Here is a 26,277-nt window from a genome sequence, read left to right on the forward strand (position 1 = left end):
TCTATTAACCCATTAATCCATGAATACAAAGCCCTATCTGGTCACTTCTTAAAGGTCCCACCTATCATACTGCCACAATGGGGATTAAGTTTCAGCATGAGTTTCGGAGGAGACATTCAAACAATAGCAACCATCATCTTTCCATTCCTCCCACCCCCCAGTCTCTGTAACCACCATTCTACTTTCTGCTTCTATGAGTTTGATTGTTTTAGATTCCACATGTGAGCGCATGCAATATTTGTCTTTATATGCCCAACTCATTTCACTTAGCATAATGTTTTCTGATTCCATCACAAATGAGAGTTTCCTTCTTTTTTAAGGCTGAATAGTATTCCATTGAATGTATATACCATATTTCTTTATCTATCCATCTGTTGATGAATGCTTAGATTGATTCCATACCTTAGCTATTGTGAATAGTACTACAATGAACATGGAGGTGCAGACATCTCTTTAACAAGTTGATTTCAAATCTTTTGGGTAAATACCCAGACGTGAGATTGCTGAATCATATGGTAATTCTATTTATAGTTTTTTGAGGACCCTCCATAGTGTTTTCCATAATGACTGTCATAACTTATATTCTTGCCAATAATGTACAAGGTTCCCTTTTATCCATATCCTGGCTGACACTTGTTATCTTTCATCTTTTTGAAAAAAATTATCTTACAGGTGTGAGATGATATCATATTATGGTTTTAATTTGCATTTCCCTAATAATTAGCAATGTTGAGCATTGTTCATATATCTGTTGTCTATTTGCATGTCTTCTTTTGAGAAATGACTATCCACCCCAGGTCTCTTGCCCATTTTAAAAAAATTTTTTTTCTTGTCCATTTTTTAATTGACTTTTTTGTTTTCTTGTTATTGAGTTGTCTGGGCCTTTTATATATTTTGGATAGTAACCTCTATCAAATATATGGCTTACACATATTAGAAATATCTTCTATTACAGAGAAAATTGAAGGAAGTCTAAATTTGGAGGAAGTCTGAAAGTATACTTTGAGATAGTTTAAGTCACATACGTCTGAAGGGTATCTAAGAAGAGATATCAGGAAGAAAGATATTTTTAGTGTATTTTTTTTGTATCCTTATGTGCCTAACTCAGTGCTGATACATAGTAAGTATTGTAGAAGCGTTGGTTGTCTGAAAGAATTAACTTACTAAGAACTAATAACAAAATACTGTTAAAGACTATAAGAAATAAATAATGAGCCATTTTAATGGTAGTAATTCAGTAGTAATTGCTGGTGCTTTCCTGGGTACCAGCAATTTTGGTCCTTTCCATTTTCCCTTTATTGGTTCCACATTTTCTACAATGGTTTGTATATGTGGGTGGCATCCCAGTGGTTCACAAAGAAATTTGGTTGGTTTCAACTAGTACGTGTGTATATGTGTCTATATGTGTGGTTTGTGATGTAAATAATTTTTTTTTTTACTATAAATATAGGTCAACATTTTTGAAAAACACTGCCTTAGAAACCTTGAAACCTATTCTGTATTACATTTCCTCTCTCAGCCTCTCACTTAATCCTGGGTTAAATGATACAGTGTTCACTCATCCCCAGTCTTTCCTCACCCAGCAGACATTTGCTGGGTTTCTATTATCTGCTGGGTAATGGGCACAAGATTGAGTTAGACATGGTCTCTGCCCTCAAGAGCGCATAGTCAATAATTTTGCAAACAACGTATTTGTTTTCTATTATTTTGTGACATTTTATCATAAGAAGCCAGATATAAAAGCTGTGTATTTAATCCCTGGTTATAATTGAGTCTGTTCTTCATTGAGCTCTGTGGCTGACCTCACTTATTGTTCACAACTTCCAGCCAAAAGGGTCATGGTCCCCAGACAGAGTATATTGGAAAGAAGAAGGAGGGAGAGACAGAACACTTACCCAAATAGTCAAAGATGCAACAAAAATACAGAAGGCCTTGTTTCCTTAGAGGGGAAGAAAGTATAGCTGCAATTGAAATATGGTAACAATTTTCATGCTTCTGCATGTTTTTAATGTGACCTCTGTTTCTGAAATTCTTTCTCCTCCATCTTCGGCTGCAAGAAAAGGAAGAAGAAATACCAAAGTAAACATGGCTATAGGCTGAGAGGATTAACTATTGGATAGAAATTCATTTATATATTGAAAAGGTACTGTGCATATTATAGGCACTCAATATTAATTTGAATGAATGGATTTCAGATATATTTATACATTAAAATAATTTACTCTTCTATTTCACAAACATGATTGGCCAAAAAAATCACCCTGCAAGTTAATTAAAATATGATTTCTATATTGCTTCAATAAATACTTTAAAAATAATTACAGATTTAGTAGTTTGAAACACAGGAAACAAATCCTACACAAACTCTTACCCAGAAAAACTGAAATTATTCAATAAATGCCTTCCTTTAAAAGTTTATATTTTAACTTCATACATATTTGGATCACAGTGCTCATACCATTTGAAATCTGCAGAACTCTAATGGTGAGCTAGGCCAGCAGGATGCCCTGCATAGTACCTGGTACCCATGAAACACTCTTACACTAACAAGCTTATCATTGTCCTCATGAGCCTTTATCAGAAATTCATGTGGAAAGACAGATTCTATCTGGGCTTACTAATTCATCAGGCAATCCTTAGTTAGAGATTATCCTCATTATCAAATGAATCACCAAATTATTTTCACTATTTTGAATTATTATTCTTTCATTTATCCCTGGAGTTGCAGAGAAGCCAGAACAGTCTAATAACATGTCACATAGTCACAGGCCACCACTGCCAAGATCTACATCTTTTGTGAAGAGCTACTCTTGTTGCATGCTCAAAGATCCATTTTAGGAATATCATTGAGGAAAAAAAAAAGATACAGGCTCTATCTGGATTTAATGCAAAAGCCTAATATATTACATTTCATAACTAATGAGATTTTGAGGAATGACAGCAAATTTCTGATTTGCTCTTTCCCTCAGTAAAATGTCTGCTTTGAGTTATACAGAAGGAATTCTTCTTCCTGCCAACTTGTTTCAATTCCCCATGCAAAAGCATCCACAGAACATTGTCAGGGCTTTCCTATGGAGGTTCATTTCACGATTCCTCCATCATTAAAAAAACACACACACATACACACTTTACCCCTTCTTTAAAACAAGCAAAGGAAAATGTATTGGTGAGGTTTGCATGTGGTGCTTTCCCTTTCTGAAAGCAGAGACAAGTATTAGTCATCAGATGGGGAAAAGAGTTTCTCGGTTTCACCCTGGGCCAGCATCCTGTTTTATGCATGCAGGCCCGCCCTGTGTGTAGGTGGAGCAGGCAGTTGCCGTGTGATGTGATTTAAGAGGTGCTGGAAGTTCTGCCTGTCCAAAAATAGCCCCCACACCCGCCTGTTGAATTCAGGCACAGTGTCCATAAAACCATGGTTTAAATGAAATGAAACTGCATATTTAGAATGTTAACCCATTTATCCCTTCAGTATGCATTTATTTATCAGAGAAAAAAGCTGGATCCTGAGGGGATGTACATGCGTACGGGGAGAGTGAGGAAGGGGTTAGCAAGGTCTAAGGCTTAGAGTAATGATGCAAGTCACTGGAAGCAATTTCTGCATACCACAAGTGCATTTGTTAAAATTAAACTTCTTCCATATTCATTCAGATGGTCCATCAGTCTTTTTTGAAACAATATTTTCTGGAACATGACATTTTCTCAAACAGGCAATGCTCTTTGCTGGAACCCCTAAAAAGAATTTAAGAATGATAAATAACACACATTTGGAAGATGGTTTTTAGAGTCCAAAATACTTTCACAGTATGTCAAATTTTGATCCCACCAACAACCTTGTGTGGCAGATTTAAGGCTTACTATGCTCATGTAGAAAATGAGGAAAGAGCCTCAAAGAGGTTAAGTGACTTGCCCAGTGCCTGCAGTTATTAATGACAGTACCTCGCAATGGAACCCAGTCATTCTGACTCCAAATCCAAAGTTTGCTCTCTTCCTTCAAGCTCTTCAGGACACAATCCCTGCAGTCAAGGAGCTGAGAATTAACTTTAACCTGCTTAAAGCTACCTATCTAAACTAAAGAGCGAGACCTGGAAGCTTTCTCTAGTAGTAGTAGTATTAAGAAAGTGCTTCCCATTGTCTTAAAATTTCCAATTGCACTGTGCCAAAGACTCTGCTCACACACATTTGGCCTCAGAAATTTGGATGAGGTTTTACTAGTTTACTCATAGCATTCCCTATGCAGAAAACATCTCACATTTAGAATACTGACCACTTTTCACAAACCTGTCAAATGCAACAGTAAACCAAGTCAGGGAAAATAAAAATGTGAATGGTCAGAAATTAACTTAAGATATTCTCCAGAAACACTTAGAACCTAGGGGTAATTTTGAGAGTGGGGTTAGGACCTAATCAGGCATTATGAAGTGACTGCGAAGTCTAGGATTTCTTTATCAAAACAGATATGCTTTGCTCCATAATTGAACACACCACACCACACACACACACACACACACACACACACACATTGCTTGAGCTGATAAACCACAGTTTTGTAGTATCACCAGCTCATTTCTCCTTTGGTTCTGGCACAGTAAGTTCATAGCACTTTCCATGACACCAGACACTTTTTTCTGAACTAGTGAACTAGCACTGCTTGCTTTCCTGGCCTTTCAGCAAGCCTGGTTTGGTGAGAGGAGGGCTGGCTGGATGTCCGCCACCACCTGCTGATCACAGGGGTCCCTTTTATAATACAAAGCATAACCCACACAGCATTTGCAAAGATCTGGGTAATTTGTGTGCTGATTCTTTTATTCAGCACATATTTTATTGGTTGCCTTCCATGTGCCAATCACAAAGTTAATTCCAGCCTTCAAACAGCTTCCAGTCTTGTGAAAAACAGATAGGGAAATGAACAGTTGTATCACATTTTAAAAGGTGCAATGAGTACACCAAGCAATGCTTTACTCTTTCTAAAGTTTTGAGAGTCAGATTGTAGGAAAATGGCTTGAAAGCTGAATGAGGAAGTCATAAAGGAGGAGAGGAATTCTAGGCAAAGGAATCAGGCCATGCTAAGTCAGGCAGACAGACAGCAAGGTATGACCAAGGAACTCTAGATGGTATCTCTGATGTGTATAAGGAGGGAAATTGGAAGGAGTAGCCAGGAGTTAGTCTGGACAGGTGGCTCAAGGCCAAGTCATAAAGGGCCCTAGTATGCCTTGCTAAGGAGTGCATGGTTTATCCTTTAGGTATGGGGGTCCATTGAGGAATTCTGAGCAGGGGAGTAATATGATAGGCAAAGATGTTAGAACCACAGTACGGGAATAATTCCATGGGAAGTTGGAGGGGTGGCACTGTTAAAAGCAGTTCATTGCTGGATGCATTTAAATTGTACATATATTTTATTAGCTGTTTTATTATTATAGCAATGCATGTTAACTGCAGAAAATTTGGAAAATATAGAGAAAGCATACCTCATATATTAGGTAGGTACTTAAGTAAGGAAAATATTCCACCACTCAGAGATGTATACTTCTTGTTATAAAATAGGAATTATATTATATATGCTCTATATCATATCATTTCCACATACTATGATGTTAGCATTTTTCTAAATCCTTATTCAGTGTATATATAATAAAAAGCATGTTTTTCTATTCACTAATTTATTTAACCACTCCCCTTTTTGCTAACTTTAGACTGTTTACCAATAGCAATGACCCTGATCGTTTCCTTATGAAAATTTCATAAAGTAGAATTACTGGGTCAAAGCATATAATTCTTTTTAAAGCTCTTGACATATCTTGCCAAAGTGCATTCAAGACAATTTGTATGAATTTACAGTCCTTCTGATAGTTACAATTTAACAATGCCCTCTTCAACCTTTTATTTTTATTCTAGTCAATTTGACAAGCAAAAATTGTAAGGTTGAACATTTAATCATATTTTGATTGGCTGTGTTTTGTGAGTATGGAATTCTTTAAAGTGAAATGATTATGTAATTTTGTTTTCAGACTCCTTGAGATAATGGGAGGGACTCTATTGTCAAAATTCAGGGTGGGGAATATTTGCTTCAAGTAATTTCATAACAGATATTAGGTGCTGTGAATAATACAAAAAGGATAAGCCATCGTCCGGGCCCTGCACAATCTCACAGCATCCTTTAGAAGAAGGACATGCAGGCAAAACTTCTAACAAAGGCTCAGCTGCAGGAGGTGCCTCAAGGGAAATATGAACAAGGGCTGTGGCAATGGGAGCAGGGAGAGTGATCCCAGATGACGAAGTCTGAGGGGGTTGATGTAGGAATCTCTTTGGCATGAGACCATCTAATTTCCAACCTCTTCTTGCCTCCTTGTACCAGTGGCGTGCCTCAAAAATCACCTAAAGAGTTTGTTTAAAATGCCAGTTCCAGATCTTAGCCACCATGATGGGGATTAGGAGTATCTTCAGGAGAATCCAGGAACATACCTTCTGAAAAAGCACCTAGGTACTTCTGAGCCTGCCCTTGGAGAAGGGCAGCCACACTTACGTCCACTTGCTGCTCACAGTGCCAGAAGGGGGATTGCCCTCCTCAACGATGAACTCTCTCTCCATCTGCACTCTGGGCCCCCTGACGACCCACCCAGAACTGGACTGTGGCACTGCTTATCAATCTCCATTGCCCATCATGCATTCATTCAGTCTTTCCTTCATTTTTGAGCACTTGTGCTGGCCACTGTTCTAGTTGCTGGAGGATATTCATGCCTTCAGGATATTCACGTTCTCCAATCTGTTGGAGCTCTGCCCGACTCACAGTGGTCAGTGAAGGGTTAGAAAATGTTCATGCTGGCTGGGCATGGTGGCTCACGCCTGTAATCATAGCACTTTGGGAGGCTGAGGTGGGCAGATCACGAGGGCAAGAGATCGAGACCATCCTGGCCAACATAGTGAAACCCTATCTCTACTAAAAATACAAAAAATAGCTGGGTGTGGTGGCATGTGCCTGAAGTCCCAGCTACTCAGGAGGCTGAGGCAGGAGAATTGCTTGAACCCGGGAGGCAGAGGTTGCAGTGAGCTGAGATTGCACCACTGCACTCCAGCCTGGTGACAGAGCGAGATTCCATCTAAAAGAAAAGAATATGTTCATGCTTTGCCTATTCATCCCTGCTTTGCAAGGCAAGGATGGCACTGCCTGCATGCCCAGAGGTACCTAATGTCTTTGTCTTACAGCCTATGTCTAAATTAGAATACTTCTGCTAAATTAGAATACTTCTGCTAAACATGCATGCTTCCAGTACTAGGTGTAGTTTACCATTACACAAAGCTAGAGGGGGAAGATACATAGTGGAAGCTCTGAAATACACAAAGATTTTGAAGTTTGCCATGGGTTACCAAAATATCTAATAAAGCCTGGGGTTTTGCTCATATGAAGATAAATAAAATGCCTAAATTCATGAAGAGATTATATATCTGATCGTGTCACCCTTGGTTACCTCCCTCCAGTATCAACCTCATCCCCCAGCCCAACCCGGCACCTGCAACCACTTTCCAGTTTCCTGAATATGCTACTTTCTCTGGCCTCAGTCCTTCTTCCTGGGTCACTGCCCTCTCATCACTCTTCCCCAGTCTCATACCACCTGACCTCAGTCATCGCCACCCCCACTGATCCTTCACGCCTCAACTCAGGAGTGACACCTGCAGGGAGCCTTCGCTGACTCTCCCAGTGTGGAGAAGGCACCCTCTGGGGCCACCACAGCACCCTCGCTTACCTCCACTGCTGGGCACAGCATGGGATACTGTCCCGCATGCTCCATGTGCCTTGTAGATGACCTCCCCAACTCCACGAAAAGCTCACTCTGGGCAGGGCCTGCTTCTTTTGTTTTTGAATATCCAGCATTGGGAATGTAATGGGTGCTCTGTAAAAGTTTGACGAATTAATGGCAAGGTGAATCCTTAAAGTGTGGGCCACGTTAATCCATAACCAAGAATGGCTCCATCTCAATAGTTCATGAAAAGAGGACATCACCAGGCTGCACCACAGGAACAGTCCAGCTATAGAACAAACCTCTGAGTAAGGATGAACAACATCAACAATGCACCCTTCAGGGGACCACAGTTACCTCAGATTTGATCCAGGCCAACCAGAAAATCCAAGCATGGGGGACTCACAATAGGAAAAGCTCTAGGTAGTGGTGAAATTTGCAATTAAACAGCATAAAACATGGTACACAATGGCCATCTGATTTCATTCAAAAATTATCTAATCATCTACTATGTTCCAGGCTTTGAATTTAGATCAATGAAAAATAGTAGATAAAAGCCAATATCCTGGCAGGACTTACTTTTTAATTGGGGAGAGGAAATAATGGAAGAGATAAATAAAGTATATATTATGTTAGATGGCAATAAGAACTACAGAGCAAAAGGGAGGAAAGGATGAGGAGTAGAAGAGTTACTAATCTGAGTAGCTGGGGGGGCAAAACTGGATGGTGACACTTGAATAAAAATCTGAAGGAGGGGATGGAGCTATGTGGTCATCTGAGGAAGAGCTTCCTGAGCAGGGGAAATTGCAAAAGCAAAGGCTCTGAGGCACATTTGGTGAACATCAAGAAGGGAGTGGAGCTGAAATGGAGTGATAGAAAATGAAAGCAACAAGAGATGTGGCCAGACCATGTAGGAACTAATCTGAAGCCACAAAAAGAATTTTGAAAGGAACCTCAACCAGGCAGTATGAGTGCTGGGTTCAGAGTCTAATCCTAAGGAATCGATATCCTAAGGAAGTGTCTAAACTGTGATCTGGCTCACACCTCACAGCTCATTGTGGTTTGAGTCCACGATAGGAGTCCACTAGAGAAAAGACTAGTCAGTTCCAGAAGTTAGAAAAAGGTACACAAAAAGAAGCAGACATCACATTGGCTGGAAGAGCAGATTCTAAAAACATGGTGCTGTATCTAAAGATTAGTACCGCTATTTAACCCCTGTGTTCTTGGGAAAGAATCTTGGTCTCTGAACCCCATGAAATAATGTTTGTAGTATGGTGTCTAGCATAGAATATGAACTCAATAATCCACATTATACTAGAATATTTATCATTAGGTTATTGGATCCTGAATAAGAGATGAATAACCATGTTGGACGTGGCCTCCTGGTGGGGGAATTAATGTCTTTGTTGCTTCTGATAAGATTGGCTCAGAAACTGGGGTGAACATGAGGCTCTGGGAAGGTCATCAGTGGATGAACTGGAAGGACTGGGGAAAGTGGGGTTGGGGATGGAGTTAACTAATGCCATTCTACCACAGTCTCGAGATGGCTCCCCTTGAACTTGCTGTCTCAGGGTGGCCAGCTGTCCTGGGTGCCAGGGACTATCCCAGTTTTAGCACTGAAAGTTCAATCCCTGGAAAACCCCACAGTTGGTCACCCCAGTGTCAATATGTAAATGACCTTTGCATAATTCTTAAAAGTACTTAGGAATCCCTAGAAAGCTTATTAAAATGTCATACTGCTAGGCCCAAATCAATTCCAGAGATTGATTTAATAGTTGTGGGGTAGATCCCAGGTAACCCATATCTTTAACTAGGTTCCCAGAGGTTCTGGGGTAGGTGGCACACAGCATACACTGGAGGAAAACTGTCCTATGGGAAACTATGTAGCATCCATCTGCTCATTAAGGGCTTTCCCAGTAGTCAGCCAGGAGACATATCCTGTATGCCTCCTATAGCTAACTAACGAGTCAAAGAGATTAAGGGGGAGGACAAGGAAATTCAAGGAATAAGCCCTTTTATAAGCAGATTTCATTCAGATTAATACTTAGAACTTAACAACAGCCTAGAACATCATCCAAATCAAGCTGGAGAAACACTACAACTTTTTGATAATTGTGGAGAAACCAAGAACTTAGGGTAAATGAAGACAGGGCTGATACACTGAATACATTCTTTGTCTAGCAGGACATTAGCAGAAATCCCACTCCAGGACTCCAGGCTGTCCTCTGAAAGGGGCAGCTTAGTAAGTCTAAATGGAAGAAGAATAGGAAGAGGAAGAGGAGGAGGAGGAAGAGGGAGAAGAGGAAGAAGACAAAGAAGAGGAGGAAGAAGAAGGAAAGAAAGAAAAAGAAAAACAGAAGGAAAGAAAGAAAGAAAGGGAAAGAAAGAAAAGAAAGAAGGGAAGAGGAAGAAGGTGGAGAAAGAAGAAGAAGGAAGAGAAGGAGGACGGGCAGGGGGAGGAGGAGGAGGAGAAAGAAATTAAGGCAATATAAATGCATAACTGAGAGTTAGCAAGGGACTCAAGGGTGAAACTGACAACATGTGGGCTAAATACATTATTATGAAAGGCCGCATAAGAAACCAGGTACAAAACAATGTTTCTCAAATCTAGAGTATATCAGAATCACCTGAGGTCTTGTTAAAAGACAATACTGCTGGCCCTACCCCCAGAGTTTCAGATTCAGCAGTTCTGCGTTGGAGCCCAAGGGTTACGTTTCTAACAAATTGTCAGGTGATACTGATGCTGCTAGTCTGGGAAACACATCTTAGTATTGTCTGGTTAATTTTTAAAATTCTATTAATTAGAAGGCATAAATCTCTCCATATCAGTATCAATTTGTTCATCTTCTAAGTTAACAACAACAAAAATTAAAGTTGGCTTAAACAATTAGGAAATGTACTGGCATGCAGACGTAGAAGTCTAGGCAGGCTTCAAGGTCAGCTTAGTTCAGGGGCTTCAGCCCACTTCCCTGCTGTGCTCTTACCCCTTCCTTCATCTGTGTAGGAGCTTCAGCTTCCCGAAGAAGGTAAAGTGGCTGCAGCAATCTCATCCCTTAAGACTCTTCCCAGAGCTTTGTCATGACCAAGGAAACCAGATCAAGCAGCCCCAGAAAACCATGCCTCATTCTACTGGCCTGAACAAAATCACGTGCACCTCTTGAACCAATCATGGGCAAGGGGGGTTAGGATTATTTTTAGTGTGAACGGGCCCACCCATGGAGCTGTGTTTCCCCTGAGTCACATGAGCTGAATGAGAGAGAGAGCAATGCCTGAAAAAAAGCCAGATTCTCCTATAAAGGAAGGGGACATGATGGATGAGCAATCAGCAACCTCTAGTCTGAGAAGTGGAACATGGTATCCAAACCAAAGGCTAAACTAACACATCTAGTGCTCCAGTGTTGGGGTGCAGGAAGTTCAGGGACCAGCCATATTCAGATAGCTAAGCAGGCAGCATGAGTCAGTCAGTAACTAGTAGAGTCTCAATCACTAGTCTCAGACTGAAAGCAGGATTTTTAGGAAAATGATTTAAGATTTAAAGAGAAGGAAGGTAGAAAATGGAGGTGGCTGCCAGCCTGAGTAATTTCTACAAAGCAGGGAAATATTGAAAGCCTTTCCTCTAAGAACTGGAACAAGACAAGGATGCCCACTCTCACCACTTCTATTCAGCGTAGTACTGGAAGTCCTAGCCAGAGCAATCAAGTAAAAGAAAGAAATAAAGGGTATCAAAATTGGAAAATGGAAACCAAGTTGTCCCTCTTTGCAGTCGACATGATTTTATATGTAGAAAAACCTAAAGACTTCACAAAAAACTTTTAGAACTAATAAACAAATTTGGTAAAGGTGGATATAAAATCAACATACAAAAATCAGCTTTTCTATACACCAATAACAAACTAGCTGAAAAATCAAAAAAGCAATCCCATTTGCAACAGCTGCACAAAAATAAAGTAAAATGCCTAGGAATCTTTTTTTTTTTTCTTTTTGAGACGGAATCTTGCTGTCTCGCCAGGCTGGAGTGCAGTGGTACGGTCTCGGCTCACTGCAACCTCCGCCTCTGGGGTTCAAGCGATTCTCCTGCGTCAGCCTCCCAAGTAGCTTAGACTACAGGCACACGCCACCATGCCCAGCTAATTTTTGTATTTTTAGTAGAGACAGGGTTTCACCATGTTGGCCAGGATTGTCGCAGTCTCTTGACCTCATGATCTGCCCACCTTAGCCTCCCAAAGTGCTAGGATTATAGGCATGAGCCACTGTGCCCAGACACCTAGGAATCAATTTAACCAAGAAGATGAACTATCATTACAATGGATACTACAAAACACTGTGAAAGGAACTGTGGAAGACACACAAAAAAGAAAAGATATCCTTTGTTCATGGATTGGAAGAATTAATCTTGTCAAAATGACCATGCTACCCAAAGCAGTCTACATATTCAGTGAAATCTCTACCAAAATACAAACGACATTCTTCAGAATGAGATAGTTTAGATATTTGTCCCTACCCAAATATCATGTTGAAATATAACCCCCACTGTTGGAGGCAGGGCCTGGTGTGAGGTGTTTGCATCATGGAGTTGAATTCCTCATGAATGGCTTGGGCTATCCCCTTAGAGATAAGTGAGCTCTTGCTCTGCGTTCACATGAGATCAGGTGGTTTAAAAGTGTGTGGCACCTCCCCTCAATCCCATCTTGCTCCTGCTTTCACCATGTGAAGTGTCTACTCCCACACTTGACTGTGAGTTTCCTGAGGCCTCCCTAGAAGCTGAGCAGATGCAAGCACCCTACTTCCTGTACAGCCTACAGAACTGTGAGTCAATTAAACCTCTTCTCTTTATAAATAATCCAGCCTCAGGTATTTCTTTAGATCAATGCAAGAAAGGCCTAATACACAGAAATAGAAAAAAAAATCCTAAAATTAATATGGTATCACAAAAGACCCCAAATTCTCTAAAGCAATACTAAGCAAAAAGAACAAAGTGAAGGCTTCACAGTACCTGACTTCAAAATGTATCCCAAAGCTACTGTCACCAAAATAGCATGGTACTGGTATTAAAAGAGATACACAGACCAATGGAACAGAATAGAGAAACCAGAAATAAATCCATAGTTACAGTCAACTGATTTTTGACAAAAGTACCAAGAACATACAATAGGGAAAGGAAACTTCTTCAATAAATGGTGCTGGGAAACTGGATATCCACATGCAGAAGAATGAAAGTAGACATCTTTCTCTCACCATACACAAAAACCAACTCAAAGTGGATTAAAGACTTAAATGTAAGATCTAAAACTATAAAACTAGTAGAAGAAAACATTGGAGAAATACTTTAGGACATTGATATAAGCAAAGATTTTTATGCATAAGACTTCAAAAGCACAGGCAAAAATAAAGTAAAAATAGATAAATGAGATTACATCAAACTAAGAAACTTCTGCACAACGAAGGAAACAATCAACAGAGTGAAGAGACAACCTATAGAATGGGAGACAATATTTGCAAATTATTCATCTGACAAAGGACTAATATTCAGAATATGTAAGGAACTCAAAAACTTAACAGCAGGAAAATCTAATTAAAAAATGGATAAAGGGGCCGGGCACGGTGGCTCACGCCTATAATCCCAGCACTTTGGGAAGCTGAGATCGAGACCATCCTGGCTAACACGGTGGGTGAAACCCTGTCTCTACTAAAAAAAAAAATACAAAAAAATTAGCTGGGTGTAGTGGTGGGCGCCTGTAGTCCCAGCTACTCGGGAGACTAAAGCAGGAGAATGGTATGAACCCAGGAGGCGGAGCTTGCAGTGAGCCGAGATCATGCCACTGCACTCCAGCCTGGGCAACAGAGCGAGGCTCCGTCTCAAAAAAAAAAAAAAAAAGGATAAAGGATCTGAGTAGACATTTCTCAAAAGAGCACATGTAAATGGCCAACAGCTAGATGAAAAATGTTCAACATCACTAATCAGGGAAATACAAATCAAAACCATAACGAGATATGATTTCACCCATTAGAATGGCTATTATCAAAAAAACAAAAAATAACAGATGCTGGTGAGGATGCTAAGAAAAAGGAAGTCATACACTGTTGGTGGGAAAGATTATTAGTACAGCCATTATGAAAAACAGTATGGAGATTTCTCAAAAAAACTAAAAATAGAACTACTATATGATCCACCATTCCCCTATTAGGTATTTATCCAAAGGAAAAGAAACCAGTATATCAAAGAAATATCTGTACCCTCCTGTTTACTGCAGCACTATTCACAGTAGCCAAGATATGGAATCAATCTGTGTCTGTCAACAGATGAATGGATAAAGAAAATGTGTTATTTATACAAAATGGAATAGTATTCTGCCATAATAAAGAATGAAATCCTGTCATTTACAAAAACATGGATGAGCCTGAACAATCTAATGTTAAGTGAAATAAGTCAGACACAGACAGATAAATACCACATGTTCTTACTCATATGTGGAGCTAAAAGTGAGCTCATAGACGTAAAGAGTAGAGTCACAATTATTACATTCAGGGAAGGGGAGGAAAAAGGGGAAGAAAGGGAGAGGTCGGTTCATGGATACAAAATTACCACTAGATAGGAGGAATACATTCTAGTGTTCTATAGCACTGTAGGTGAATATAGTCTAATAACTTGTATGTAGTTTAAATAGCTAAAAAAGAAGATTTTGAATTGTTCCTAACACAAAGAAATGATAAGTGTTTGAGATGATAGATATGCTAATTACCCTGATTTGATCATTACACACTCTACACATGTGTAAAAATATCACTTTGTATCCTGTAAATATTTACCATTATTATATGTCAAATATATGTATATATATATATATATATGAACACAATAAAAAATAATACAAATTTTTTTAAAAACTGATACGTGCTCAGGCCAGGAGATGAGCAATAGCTGGAGCTATCAGGACTGAGGGTCCTGAGTCACAGGTCCCCACTAGGTGTCAGGAAAAAAGAAACAGCTCAGCTATTTAGAGTTGAGGCATCAGGTAGGAGCAAAACTAGTAAGGGTAGCAAGAGTATTTAAACATAAAAACCTGGGCTAAAAGGCTCTCAGGCTCTTGCAGCTAAGATGGGGATTGGCCATGGAGACTGGGGAGGGACTAGGACACATCCATGCCCAGAAGAAGAGGGACTGTGACCCAAGATGGGAGTCCAGTAGCTCCAGCTAAGGGGTGAAAAAGCCCACTGTGAGGCCACACAATATGTTGACTAGAAACAGGATTCTGGAACCAGATAGCCTGAGTTCAAATCCCATCTCTATTAATTACCGGCTGTGTGATCACCAGGCCTCAATTTCTGTATCTAATAAAATAGGTGATAGGAATACTCACCTCAAAAGTGTAGGTGAAGAGTAAATGGATTGGAATATGTGAAGTGCCTGGAACAGCCCTTGTCCAGCACAGGGTGTGTGCTACATAGCCATTTGTGTGTTACACAGTCTGAGCACCTACTACTACTTGAAATATACTCCTAAAGCTTTGTAATTGCAGCTATAAACAATCAAAAACATTTACCTTCAAGCCAAACAACAAAAAGCTCTAGAGATGCCATTCTTATGTTTATTTAAGGAGTGAATATACTGTTTGTCTATATATGCATCAGATTCCGTGAGGGGATTTAAAAAGATGAATCTGAAAGGATTTAACCTTCCAAGCTAGTAGAGGAGACAAACCCTGTGCACAAATAATTTCAATAATAAATACAATTTAGACAGCTAAATCCCTTAGGAAATATACAAAAAACGTTGTAGGGTTGTTCAGAGGGGAAGGTCACTACAACTGCAAGGACCAAGAATGACTTCAGAGGGGTGGGAGCATCTTAGACTAAGGAAAAGATCTTGGTTTAAAAACCAAAACACAACATTGCCGTGATAGTAGAATCGTTTGTTGCTAATACACACCTAAAGAAAAGCCCTTAACTTTGTATGTCATTCTTCCATATGTTATCACATTCAGCTTCATGTGCCTTTATACATTTTGCAAGTATACAAAAACAAAAACACTCCTTAATAAAAAGGAAGCTTTGCTTTTTCCTTCTTTGAAGAGTAATTCCAGCAAACATTTCTAAAATAGTCCTGTGCTTTTTGACATGCACATGTTGGTTGTTCAAAATGTACATCTCCCTTAGGAAATTCGTTACATTTTAAATTATACATGTCTGTTAAAGCATAGATCTGTTCTACCTTCCATGTATTTGTTATTGCTGCTTCTGAAACTTCCTTGCAGCCCCAAAGAGGTCTTAATCCCTGTCAAATGTTATTATGTTACCAACTTTTATGTAGTCTTGAAAGGGGTTGTTTATTTAGTTTCAGTGACTCCTTGTTACTGCCAAATATTATTTCATTTCAGCACAGATGTAAGGGGTCCAATGACTGGAATTATTTTACAGCCCTGACATTGTCGAGAGATGGATACCAGTTTAATTATGGACAGCTGAAAATGATCTAGGAGTCACCTGCTACAGATATTTATCATCATTATGAATTTCTCACCAAGCTGTGGTCTGAGCACTTTCATAACGTTCCATTTGCGTTAGACAGACAGTATGATCTATGTGGAACCTATATCTTCAGTCACCTTTAAATTTATGTATAGACAGTTTAATATTGCTTGATTATTTTCTTTTCCTCTTCTCAAAGTGAGAAAATATGTTTCAGTCATTCCTGTTCTTTTTCTTTTTTTCTGTTTCTCTCCATAGCCCCTTCTCACTGCTACCCTTATCCTTTCAGCTGTTTTTCCAATTATGCCTCATTGGAAATTACTCATTACTTAAAGAATGTGAATTGGATAGACTAGACACATACAGGATCAAGTAATGCAATAACTACAATACAGTTGGCCCTAAATAAATGCAGAAAGAATGAAGGAGGGAAGGGAGCAGAGGAAACAGGAAAGGAGGCTGTAAAATTACAGAACGCTATTGATGGAATTCCTCCATCTCACATTTGAGAAGAAATTAATAGCATATTTTTTCCTCTACATCCTCCCCATTGTACACTGCACCATAACAAAATACATTTTTACACTTTTTCTTTTTATCTCTGCTTCTCTCTAAAGAGATCTCAATTTGTCCTTTTCAGATTGGACAAAGGGTTAAATAAAAGGGGTAGCCAGGTTATGGCCAGCTGATAATAAATTCAGGTCACTGTCTCACTGCCCAATTGCTCCTCATTCCATTACATTCTCTGCTCTCACAACTTGGGCTGTGGGATCTTCAAGAATCCCAACTCTGTCCTGGATGTATGAATAACCATAAGTACTGACTTTAGTGAACATTTATCATGCATTTGTCATTCACCATGCAAAATATTTACATGGGTTATCTCATTTAATTCTGGGTACAGAATTATGAAGTCAGCACTACTCATATTCTCTTTCTGTAGTTCTTTCTGTTCTCAGTTGGGACAACTTTGCCCCCAAGGGAACGTTTGGCAATGTCTGCAGATCCCTTTGATTGTCACAGCTCGGTGGAATACAGGGATTCGCTAAATATCCTACAACTCACAGAAAAACCTCCTATGGTAATTACCTGGCTCAAAATGTCAATAGTGCCACCATTGTAGATGTTAAAAGGATGAGGTTTAAAAGGGTTAAGTAACTTGCCTGAGGCTCTGCAGTGATACGTGGGAAGACTGGAATGCAAATAGAGCCTGTACTTTTGCATTAAGTTGCACATACGTAATAAACATACGTGTGCATGTGTCTTTATAGCAGCATGATTTATAGTCCTTATTGCAGCACTATTCACAATAGCAAAGACTTGGAACCGACCCAAATGTCCAACAATGATAGACTGGATTAAGAAAATGTGGCGCATATACACCATGGAATACTATGCAGCCATAAAAAATGATGAGTTCATGTCCTTTGTAGGGACATGGATGAAACTGGAAATCATCATTCTCAGTAAACTATCGCAAGGACAAAAAACCAAACACCGCATGTTCTCACTCATAGGTGGGAATTGAACAATAAGAACACATGGACACAGGAAGGGGAACATCAAACTCTGGGGACTGTTGTGGGGTGGGGGGAAGGGGGAGAGATAGCATTAGGAGATATACCTAATGCTAAATGACGAGTTAATGGTTGCAGCACACCAGCATGGCACATGTATACATATGTAACTAACCTGCACATTGTGCACATGTACCCTAAAACTTAAAGTATAATAATAATAAAAAAAAAGTTGCACATACGTAGTTATGTCTTCCCCAACTGATTAATCATATCTTGTACCAAAGGAGCTAAAGTTCCCCATTGGAATCTTATGTGAGAACATCTCAATACAAGTGGCCCTTTTCAATCATTTGCAAATTATCTGCTCTTCCATCATTTTCATCAAATATGCAGAATCCGGCGCATCTAAACAGCCTTTCACTCTAAACAGAAAATTCTGTAAACACACACACACACACACACACACACAGACACACACAGACACACATTGGGGCAATAGTTCCTCTGACTTTCTAATGATATAAGCAAATGTAACAAAATGTAAGATAAAAGCAGAATTCATATCATGCTACCTAAGCAATAAACTTTAAAGATAGAATATATGGCAACATAGCTTACTATGATGAATAAATTGCATGTATTTAATATGACATATTTAATAATAAACATAGCCTCTTGTATGCTGCAGGATAATTAGATAGAAATGGTAAATAGTCATCAGTATTCTTTTTAAAATGCCAATAAAAAATATTCGTAATCTTTTTCTCTTTTTATCAATTCTTCAATATGTGCAAATCAGTTTTGACAGTGGTTTTAGATATTGAGTATATTTTAATAATCTGAATAAACCTCAAAGGCAGCTGTGCAAACACAGATATTTTGTGCACACATGGACATGCACTCATGTACACCAGCGATCCCCAGTCTTTTTGGCACCAGGGGCTGGTTTTGTGGAAGATAATTTTTTCACAGAGTGGGGAGCTGGATGATTTCCTGATGAAACTGTTCCACTTCAGATCATCAGACATTAGATTCTCATAAGGAGCACACAACTAGATCCCTCACACACAGCTCACAATAGGGTCCACACTCCTATGAGAATCTAATATCACCACTGATCTGACAGGAGGCAGAGCTTGGGCAGTAATGCTCCCTCACCTGCCACTCACCTCCTGCCATGTGGCCCGGTTCCTAACAGGCCATGGACAGATTAGGAACTGGTCCTAACCAGGGGATGGGACCCCCTGATATATATCACTAAAGTCACACACCACATGCCCACACACGTATACAGGCACGCATGGATAGGTCCCAGATCTTACTTGCCAGAGCAGATTTCTTTTGCCTTTACTCCTCTCCCACAATACAGAGTTGCTGCCTCCTCTTTGTTCGGCTCCAGCCCTCCACCCACCCTCTCTGATGCTTATCCTCCTCTGACCCTGGCTGGAGGGGAAGTTCCATTTTCCCTTCAGAGCCTTTCCCCTGAATAACCTAGTCCTGGAGTATAACAGCAACTCCAGGCAGGGAAGCCCAGGGGTGCTGCTCTCACCCCTGGCCTACAAGCACCACAAATGCCAAAACTATGTTTACCCAGAGCCAGACAGGCATTTCCAATTTCCAGATTACCTCTTACCCCGAAATTCTAAACTGCCACACCTGTTACTTATTGCTCGAAAATACTTCATCAGTCACTAGTTCCTTTCATTCTATAATAAATAAAAATCTCAAAATATAGCTAAACCACTGGTATAAATAAACTTTATTCAAAGTGAGCTACCAAGTTAAATATTTTCTATTTTCATGGCAGGAAGGATTTAGAAAGCAAAAAGGTATCTGGTAGCTAGAAGTGGGAGGGGTGTAACAGAGGGATTTTAAAAGGTAACAGCCCAAATGTCCAACAATGATAGACTGGATTAAGAAAATGTGGCACATATACACCATGGAATACTATGCAGCCATAAAAAATGATGAGTTCATGTCCTTTGTAGGGACATGGATGAAATTGGAAATCATCATTCTCAGTAAACTATCGCAAGAACAAAAAACCAAACACCGCATATTCTCACTCATAGGTGGGAATTGAACAATGAGAACACATGGACACAGGAAGGGGATCATCACACTTCGGGGACTGTTGTGGGGTGGGGGGAGGGGAGAGGGATAGCATTGGGAGGTATACCTAATGCTAGTTGACGAGTTGGTGGGTGCAGCGCACCAGCATGGCACATGTATACATGTGTAACTTACCTGCACGTTGCGCACATGTGCCATAGAGCCTAAAGTATAATAATAAGAAGAAGAAGAAGAAGAATTTTAAAAAAAGGTAACAGAAAGGAGCCAGAAGCAAATTCTGTATTCTTCCTATTCTTGCCCCATACCAGCCCTGTTTATCTAAATCCAAACAAAGACAAGTTTCTTGTGTGGCCGCAAGCAATATCTTAGCTTGGAAGCCATAGATTTTCCTTACTCCTCACCTTTAGCACTGTGTAAATCTGAGTACGCCATTGTTATTCAATACATGTATGTAAGAATCTCCTGCATTAATAAAATTTGCCAAGGATGGTGCTGAAAAGGTATCATTCCTTTCAGTTTGGGCATAAAATAAGAGGGATAGAGTGATGGGATCATTAAATGAATATTATTTTAAATGAAATACTATATTTCACTTTTCCCTATCATATAGACCTTCTCTGGCCAAAACAATAGCCACTAGCCACTTGTGGCTATTTACACTTTAATTTTAATTTTAATCAATTAAAAACAAAATTAAAAACTTGGTTTTTTTTTAATCTCACTAGCAATATTAAAGTACTCAATAGTCACATGTGGTTTACTGGCTACCATATTGTACACTACAGATAAAGAATATTTTCATCATCACAGAAAAACTATTAGCACTAATATCGACAAATAAAAGTTGGAGAATACTCATTGTTTATATGGGAAGTGGGGGAACGGGACCCTTTCATACAGTTTTGGTGGGAACAAAAATGCTACTAACAAAAACACACATGCACTTCATAGAAAAAAGGAAAACTGAAATTGTTTAAATGTCTATCAATGGGGAACTAGTTAAATAAATGAGCAAACACCCACACAACAGAAGACTGTGCTATTTATTAAAAACCATATACATAAGCAAAACATATCAGCACAGAAAGCTGTCCTAGATGTGTTTTTATGTAAAAACACAAACCACAAAGCACTTAATATGAATAGTATAATCCCATTTGTGTTTGAATATACATATATGTGTATATACTTTTTACTGTGGTAAAGAACTGTTATACTCTTACTTTAAGTAAATTTGATCAATCATATATTAGAGAAATGAGCTACCCAAATGTGTGCTGAAAGCCTGTTTGCCCAGCCTTGTGCTAGCCTAAATTGAGTCAAGCTCTAGCTTATGGATTCTGCTTCTGTTTGCTGAGGTCTTCATATAACCAAAGCAATCCTAAGTTATTCACCTCCCCAAAATAGGTTAAATATGAAGTCATATTTTGTGAATTTTTATAGTTACTGCAATAAACACCATGGGCCTCCAAGAAAGTCCCTGAAGCCAAAGGATTCTTTTAGTCGGAAACTGGTGGATATTTGGAGCTCCTGGAGGGAAAGTGCTCTCCCAGGCCATCTCTCTTCTACTACCCCTCTTCTCTCTGCTTCACACAACCACAGCTTGCCCTTTCGTCTGCCACCTCACTCCCATAACCTGTTCCAGGCAAGAAAAGTCCAGATCCAAATCTTTACACAACCTCAGAATTCACTCGAGATTGAATATGCAGCAGGTTAAGCAATGATTCAAGCTGCTTCATATGACTTCTTGTCAACACACAAGGGAAATCCTACAGCAGGCTTCATGGGAGTCCATTCTATCTCTCTCTCTATCTATCTTATATATGCACATATATGCATATATGTATAAATGTGCATATGTATATATGTATGCACACACACATACATGCATGCATACATTTGGTTTCTATGAGAGCGCCTAGGGCAATTCTAAGCATTGGGCTTGCACTTACTAACGTAGGGAGGTTCTAGAGAGAGGAGGAATGCTTAGAAGGAGAGAGGACACTAGTGTCTTTAGGTGGACCTGATCCTCAGGCAAAGAAATAATTTGGCTCATTTGGTATATTTTTGTTGGATCAAATCATTAGATAGTAAATGTGATGTAATTCTTTGAGGCAGGTCAATGATGAAGGAAATATTTTTATTTCTTAGTGTGTACAGAATTACAAGCTCTCTAACAGAAAAAGAGCATCTAGACCCCTTAAATATCTTCACACAATAAAACATAAACATGGCTTCTGCCTCAGCTGCACTCTTTGAAGCTTAATTTCCTCATTCACCAATCATTCCTGGAACTGAGTGACCTTTGGTCATTCAGCATAGAGCCTCTCTCCAGTCCTGGCAGGCCTCTCTGCCTGGAGAGCTGACCTGAAGAGGTCAGGAGACACAGGCCTTGCCTGGCAACAGTTTTCTCCATTTTAATAAGTCTCATTTGCCCGTAAGACTCATGCTTTTTTGAGTTCCTGATTCACGCCAAGCACATTTACTTGGCATTTTGGCTTAAAGAGCACTAAGGTTTTAACCCATTCAGGACTGTTTTTCTGACTAGTTCTGGAAGCTTAGATTTTTGCCTAATTACTCCCCAAGCACTGCCAGCTCGCTGCTCACATGTTCTCTTATGTCTCACATGTTCTCTTATGTCTCTCATCCCCCCAATACCTATAGCCCTGGCTAGCTTACCCCCCAGTGCACACACATATGCACAGGTACACACACTTATTTTGACATAGATGATGGGCAAATAATCTTTACAGTGCTAGAATGCTGAAGATTTGATTATTCTTTTAATTAATACAACTAAGGCCAGGGAGGAGAAACCTTTGGAGATGTTGTGTGAAAAGGTACATTTCCTTTAAATTCTGTCTCTTTAATTTTTTCTTCCCTCAAAAACTTGTCCTTCAAACAGAGATTCCTGAAAGATTTGTTTTTCATCTGAGACCAAACTACTGGCTACTGATTGGGTAGAATTGTTAATTATGGGGCATCAGAAGAAAGAATTTTGAAAGGAAATTAATTCGTAAACATTTTTCTTTTTCCGCCTCTTTTGGGAATGACCCACATACCATGAAAATGTTGTTTCAGATTTTGAGTTCAGCACAGACTTTCATTTTCATTAATTATTCCAATAATTCACAATATCATTCCCTTTGGGAGACGCACAGAAAGAAAGTGGCATTTACAAAGTCAAACCTTTTCAGAGCAACCCTGGGGGAGGCCAAGTATGCCTGGCTTCCGCCATTCCTAGTGGTGCCAGGGGCAGGCTGTGCCTTTATGCAGGATGTGGCCCACGAGTCTGCCTCCATGTGGGCTGCCCCAGGGCAGTTCAGGAGGAGGACACTGCCCAGGGCACACCTCAAGGCTGCCTGTCCACCACTGCTCTCTCTCTCTGTGTCCGTATGTCATCAGAGCATGTGTGCCTGGCAAACTGGTGAAGCCCCTCATCTCCTGTCTCCCCATGTCAGGGCAGGACCTCACTGTTACTTTGATGCTGTGCCGGACTTTTGTTTGAAACCAGCACTCCACAGATAGTTTTAGACAAACCAGTAATAACTATTATGGCCTGCAAAATACTTTTCTCTCAGGATGTTTTGTTATGCTTTGAATACATTTTAATACAGTGAGGTAACATTCATAGACTCCTAGAGAAATCACCTCCAGAGATATCCCATCCATTGCCATGATGCCAGGCAGGCTTCACCCAAACCCCCCAGACATAGGTGAATATCCTGTTTTCACAGGTCATCAGGAAAAGAGACTCCACAACCACTCTGGGGTAACCCTTTTCAGTGTTGACTTCCCTTCAGTGCTGTCATTATCTTTGTGTTAGAGGGAAACACTAGACTGCCATGACCTTTAAAAACCCACATTTGAATGTTTTGAATCGGATGTCACAGAGCCTGATTGTCAGCACAATATTTAGCTGGCATTGAAAAATGCAAACCAAATATTGACATCTACTCTTGGGGTTGGACCCAGTCAGACAGCTTTCACTTTACAGTAAACGCCTGACCTCCATCCCCCTAGGATCCTCTTCCACGTGGGATCTGGTCATCATTAAATGGTTCTGCAGGTGTACTGCTATGTCTTTCTGCTCCCAGAAATCACAGCCATCATGTCTCTTTCCCTAAATTTTGTTAACAGGAGCAGAACTGCCATACAAAGCAAAGCACTGTATTTCCTAGAGTCCTTGCAAGGATTTCTGACATGCAAAGATTTCTGACACTTGGTTAGTTCCTTTGGTTTTTAGAAAAGGCAGCTTTGAAGGAATCCTTTCTCTGGCTTTCCCCTTCTGTGATGCAATGCGGGAAACCCCATTGTGGTCTCTATGAGGTCCAGTTACATTTTGGCACATGGTAATCCATAGAGCCTTCTGCAGTTAGAGGAAAATAGGTACCTCCTTTTCTTCCGTCTATTTCCCTTGGTGAAGTAACAGGTCAAAAGGAACTGGACTGGTCAGGAAAGTCCTGACCAAGAGCTCAGACAAGACACAGCTCCGTGAGATGCAGTGTGCGCAGTCATTGTCTGAGACCAAGGGCCTGAAATTGACACCATATGCGCCCCAGGAGTGATTATTCCAAGGGGGGAGAAAAGCAACATGTCAGAACATTTTACTAACACCTAATTCATCCCAAGGTTATAAATAAATATGATGCTTGCTTAAAAACAAAAGTCAAAACATACTTCAACTAGATTACTTCTGTGACAGTGCTTCAGGCAGAGGTGAACTTTATTAGGGAGACAACATGAATAAAGAGAAACACATAACAACTTTTTATGGTATATTTTACGTGATTTTATTTTTTTTGCAGTAAATAAAGTGGTTATAGGGCTCCAAGGAAAAGGGCCCAGATGTTAGAGCGTTGTGTGAAATTTAGGGGAAACAAGCTGTAAAAAACACAGTCATAAAACAGGCTGTCAGTGCCACACATCTGGACAATACAGCTGTATGTTCCTAGTAGCTGTCGTCACCCAAAGAAAACTCAATAACCTTATTTCACCCCAATTAGGCTGCATACCAACATGATCAACATTAAGTTGCAGAGGGGAGCAACATTCATATGGCGCCTTTGTGTCAAACAGCTTTTATCTTTCATTTGAATTTAGTTACAAAGAAATAAAAGACTGCTAACATAGTCATTTCCACTATTATAAAACCCTATTTAATTTATAATGTCCTAATAAGTCAAAGTTTGACAATTTGGACTACTGGCTACGCCAAACAACAATAGACTTTCTGTAGCATGAATCACCCTATCAGTCATCCTAAAATGGAGCCCAGCCTATCTTTTCTCTACCCTTTTCCTGGAGTCTGAGTCTAACACCATCGTGGGAAGCACTCTGCCTTATTGGAAAAAGAAGTCGATATTCAGACAATCCAATTTATTTAAAGTAGAGGGTAAATGCCCCTCTCTGTAGCATTGAGGAATTTTTTTCCCTAACTTTTTTTTTTCAGCCAGCAATGAAGTATCTTTCTAGCATGACAAATAATATAAAATTTCCTTTCATCTTTTCATCACTGACAGACTGTGCCAAAGGTTATAAAACATCACTTTTTCTAATAATTGTGTTTCTGTATAGGTGTTAATGGCAGCAAAAGCAATTATGGATAGTGGAGAGAAATTAACCTTACCACTGATAGGGAAACTCTTGAAATTTCAACTTCTCCAGATTAAATTTAAGGACCAACAGCGACGGGAAAATGAAAAGAAGGTACTGTATGATCTGGTGGGTTTTCTAAAGAGGGCAAGTGGTGAATGAAATGGAGCCAGGTTTCTCCAGGGGCACTTCCTCTCTTCTTAAGCCTACCATTAAGTGTTACCTGGCAAATTTGGCTGTCACCTCAACTTCTTAGGGAAAGGCTGTCCAAAGATCTGGAGGAATTATGATAAACCCATTAAAAATAGGTTCCCTAAAATATGAAAGTAACAATATTCAAAGCATGTGCCCAGGATTGTTTCTATGGCAGTATATTTATATAATAAAGTTGTAGCCAAGAAGGGACCCAAGGAAGAGACAGGGAGTCGGGAAAACTAAATATGAAAAAGACAGTTGGGGGGAACCCTCACAGTTCAGGTCTAACTATTTAAGAGAGTTTATATGATACTGTATAGAAGTGCCTTTAAAAATAATAGGCATATCTGCACCTTCATAATAATCTGAATATTTCAGCAGCAATCCATCACTTCTACTCCTATACTGCACATCTGATAATTTCCTCATACCTGGATTTTTCATTTAATTTGCTTGTAGAAATCAATCTGTGTGCTTTCCAAACACTCATATTTGCATGTGAAAAATATTTTAAAATGCTGTTAGCAAACTGCTACCAGGTTCGCATCCATGTGCTATCATCATAACCCAAAATAAGATGTTTTTCTTATTTTCCAAATCATGCTGAATTATGTTTGGAAAGCCCAATGCTTCAGTATGTACATATGTAATGTTTGTGTGGGCGTGTGTATGTATGAAACGGATTTGCATATGAA

The 26,277-nt window shown here is 39.6% G+C and overlaps 1 protein-coding gene across 9 annotated transcripts in view; it reads left to right on the forward strand.

Moving 5' to 3' along the window:
• The window catches only part of SPAG17 (sperm associated antigen 17), a 248,047-nt gene that overhangs the window by 44,721 nt on the left and 177,049 nt on the right, over positions 1 to 26,277 (forward strand). For 7 of the 9 annotated variants that reach the window (XR_008512558.1, XR_008512547.1, XM_054528859.1 and 4 more), the window contains exon 4: positions 25,370 to 25,501. The exons of the other annotated variants lie outside the window; for them this stretch is intronic. Coding sequence is in view for 5 of the 7 variants with exons in the window: in XM_054528859.1 (XP_054384834.1) it covers positions 25,370 to 25,501 (132 nt within the window). In the remaining 2 variants the exon portion in view is untranslated. The remainder of the gene's footprint in view (positions 1 to 25,369; positions 25,502 to 26,277) is intronic. 9 annotated transcript variants of the gene reach the window in all.

This window comes from Pongo abelii, chromosome 1, assembly GCF_028885655.2.
Source record: "Pongo abelii isolate AG06213 chromosome 1, NHGRI_mPonAbe1-v2.0_pri, whole genome shotgun sequence".
In the NCBI taxonomy this organism is placed as follows: domain Eukaryota; kingdom Metazoa; phylum Chordata; class Mammalia; order Primates; family Hominidae; genus Pongo; species Pongo abelii.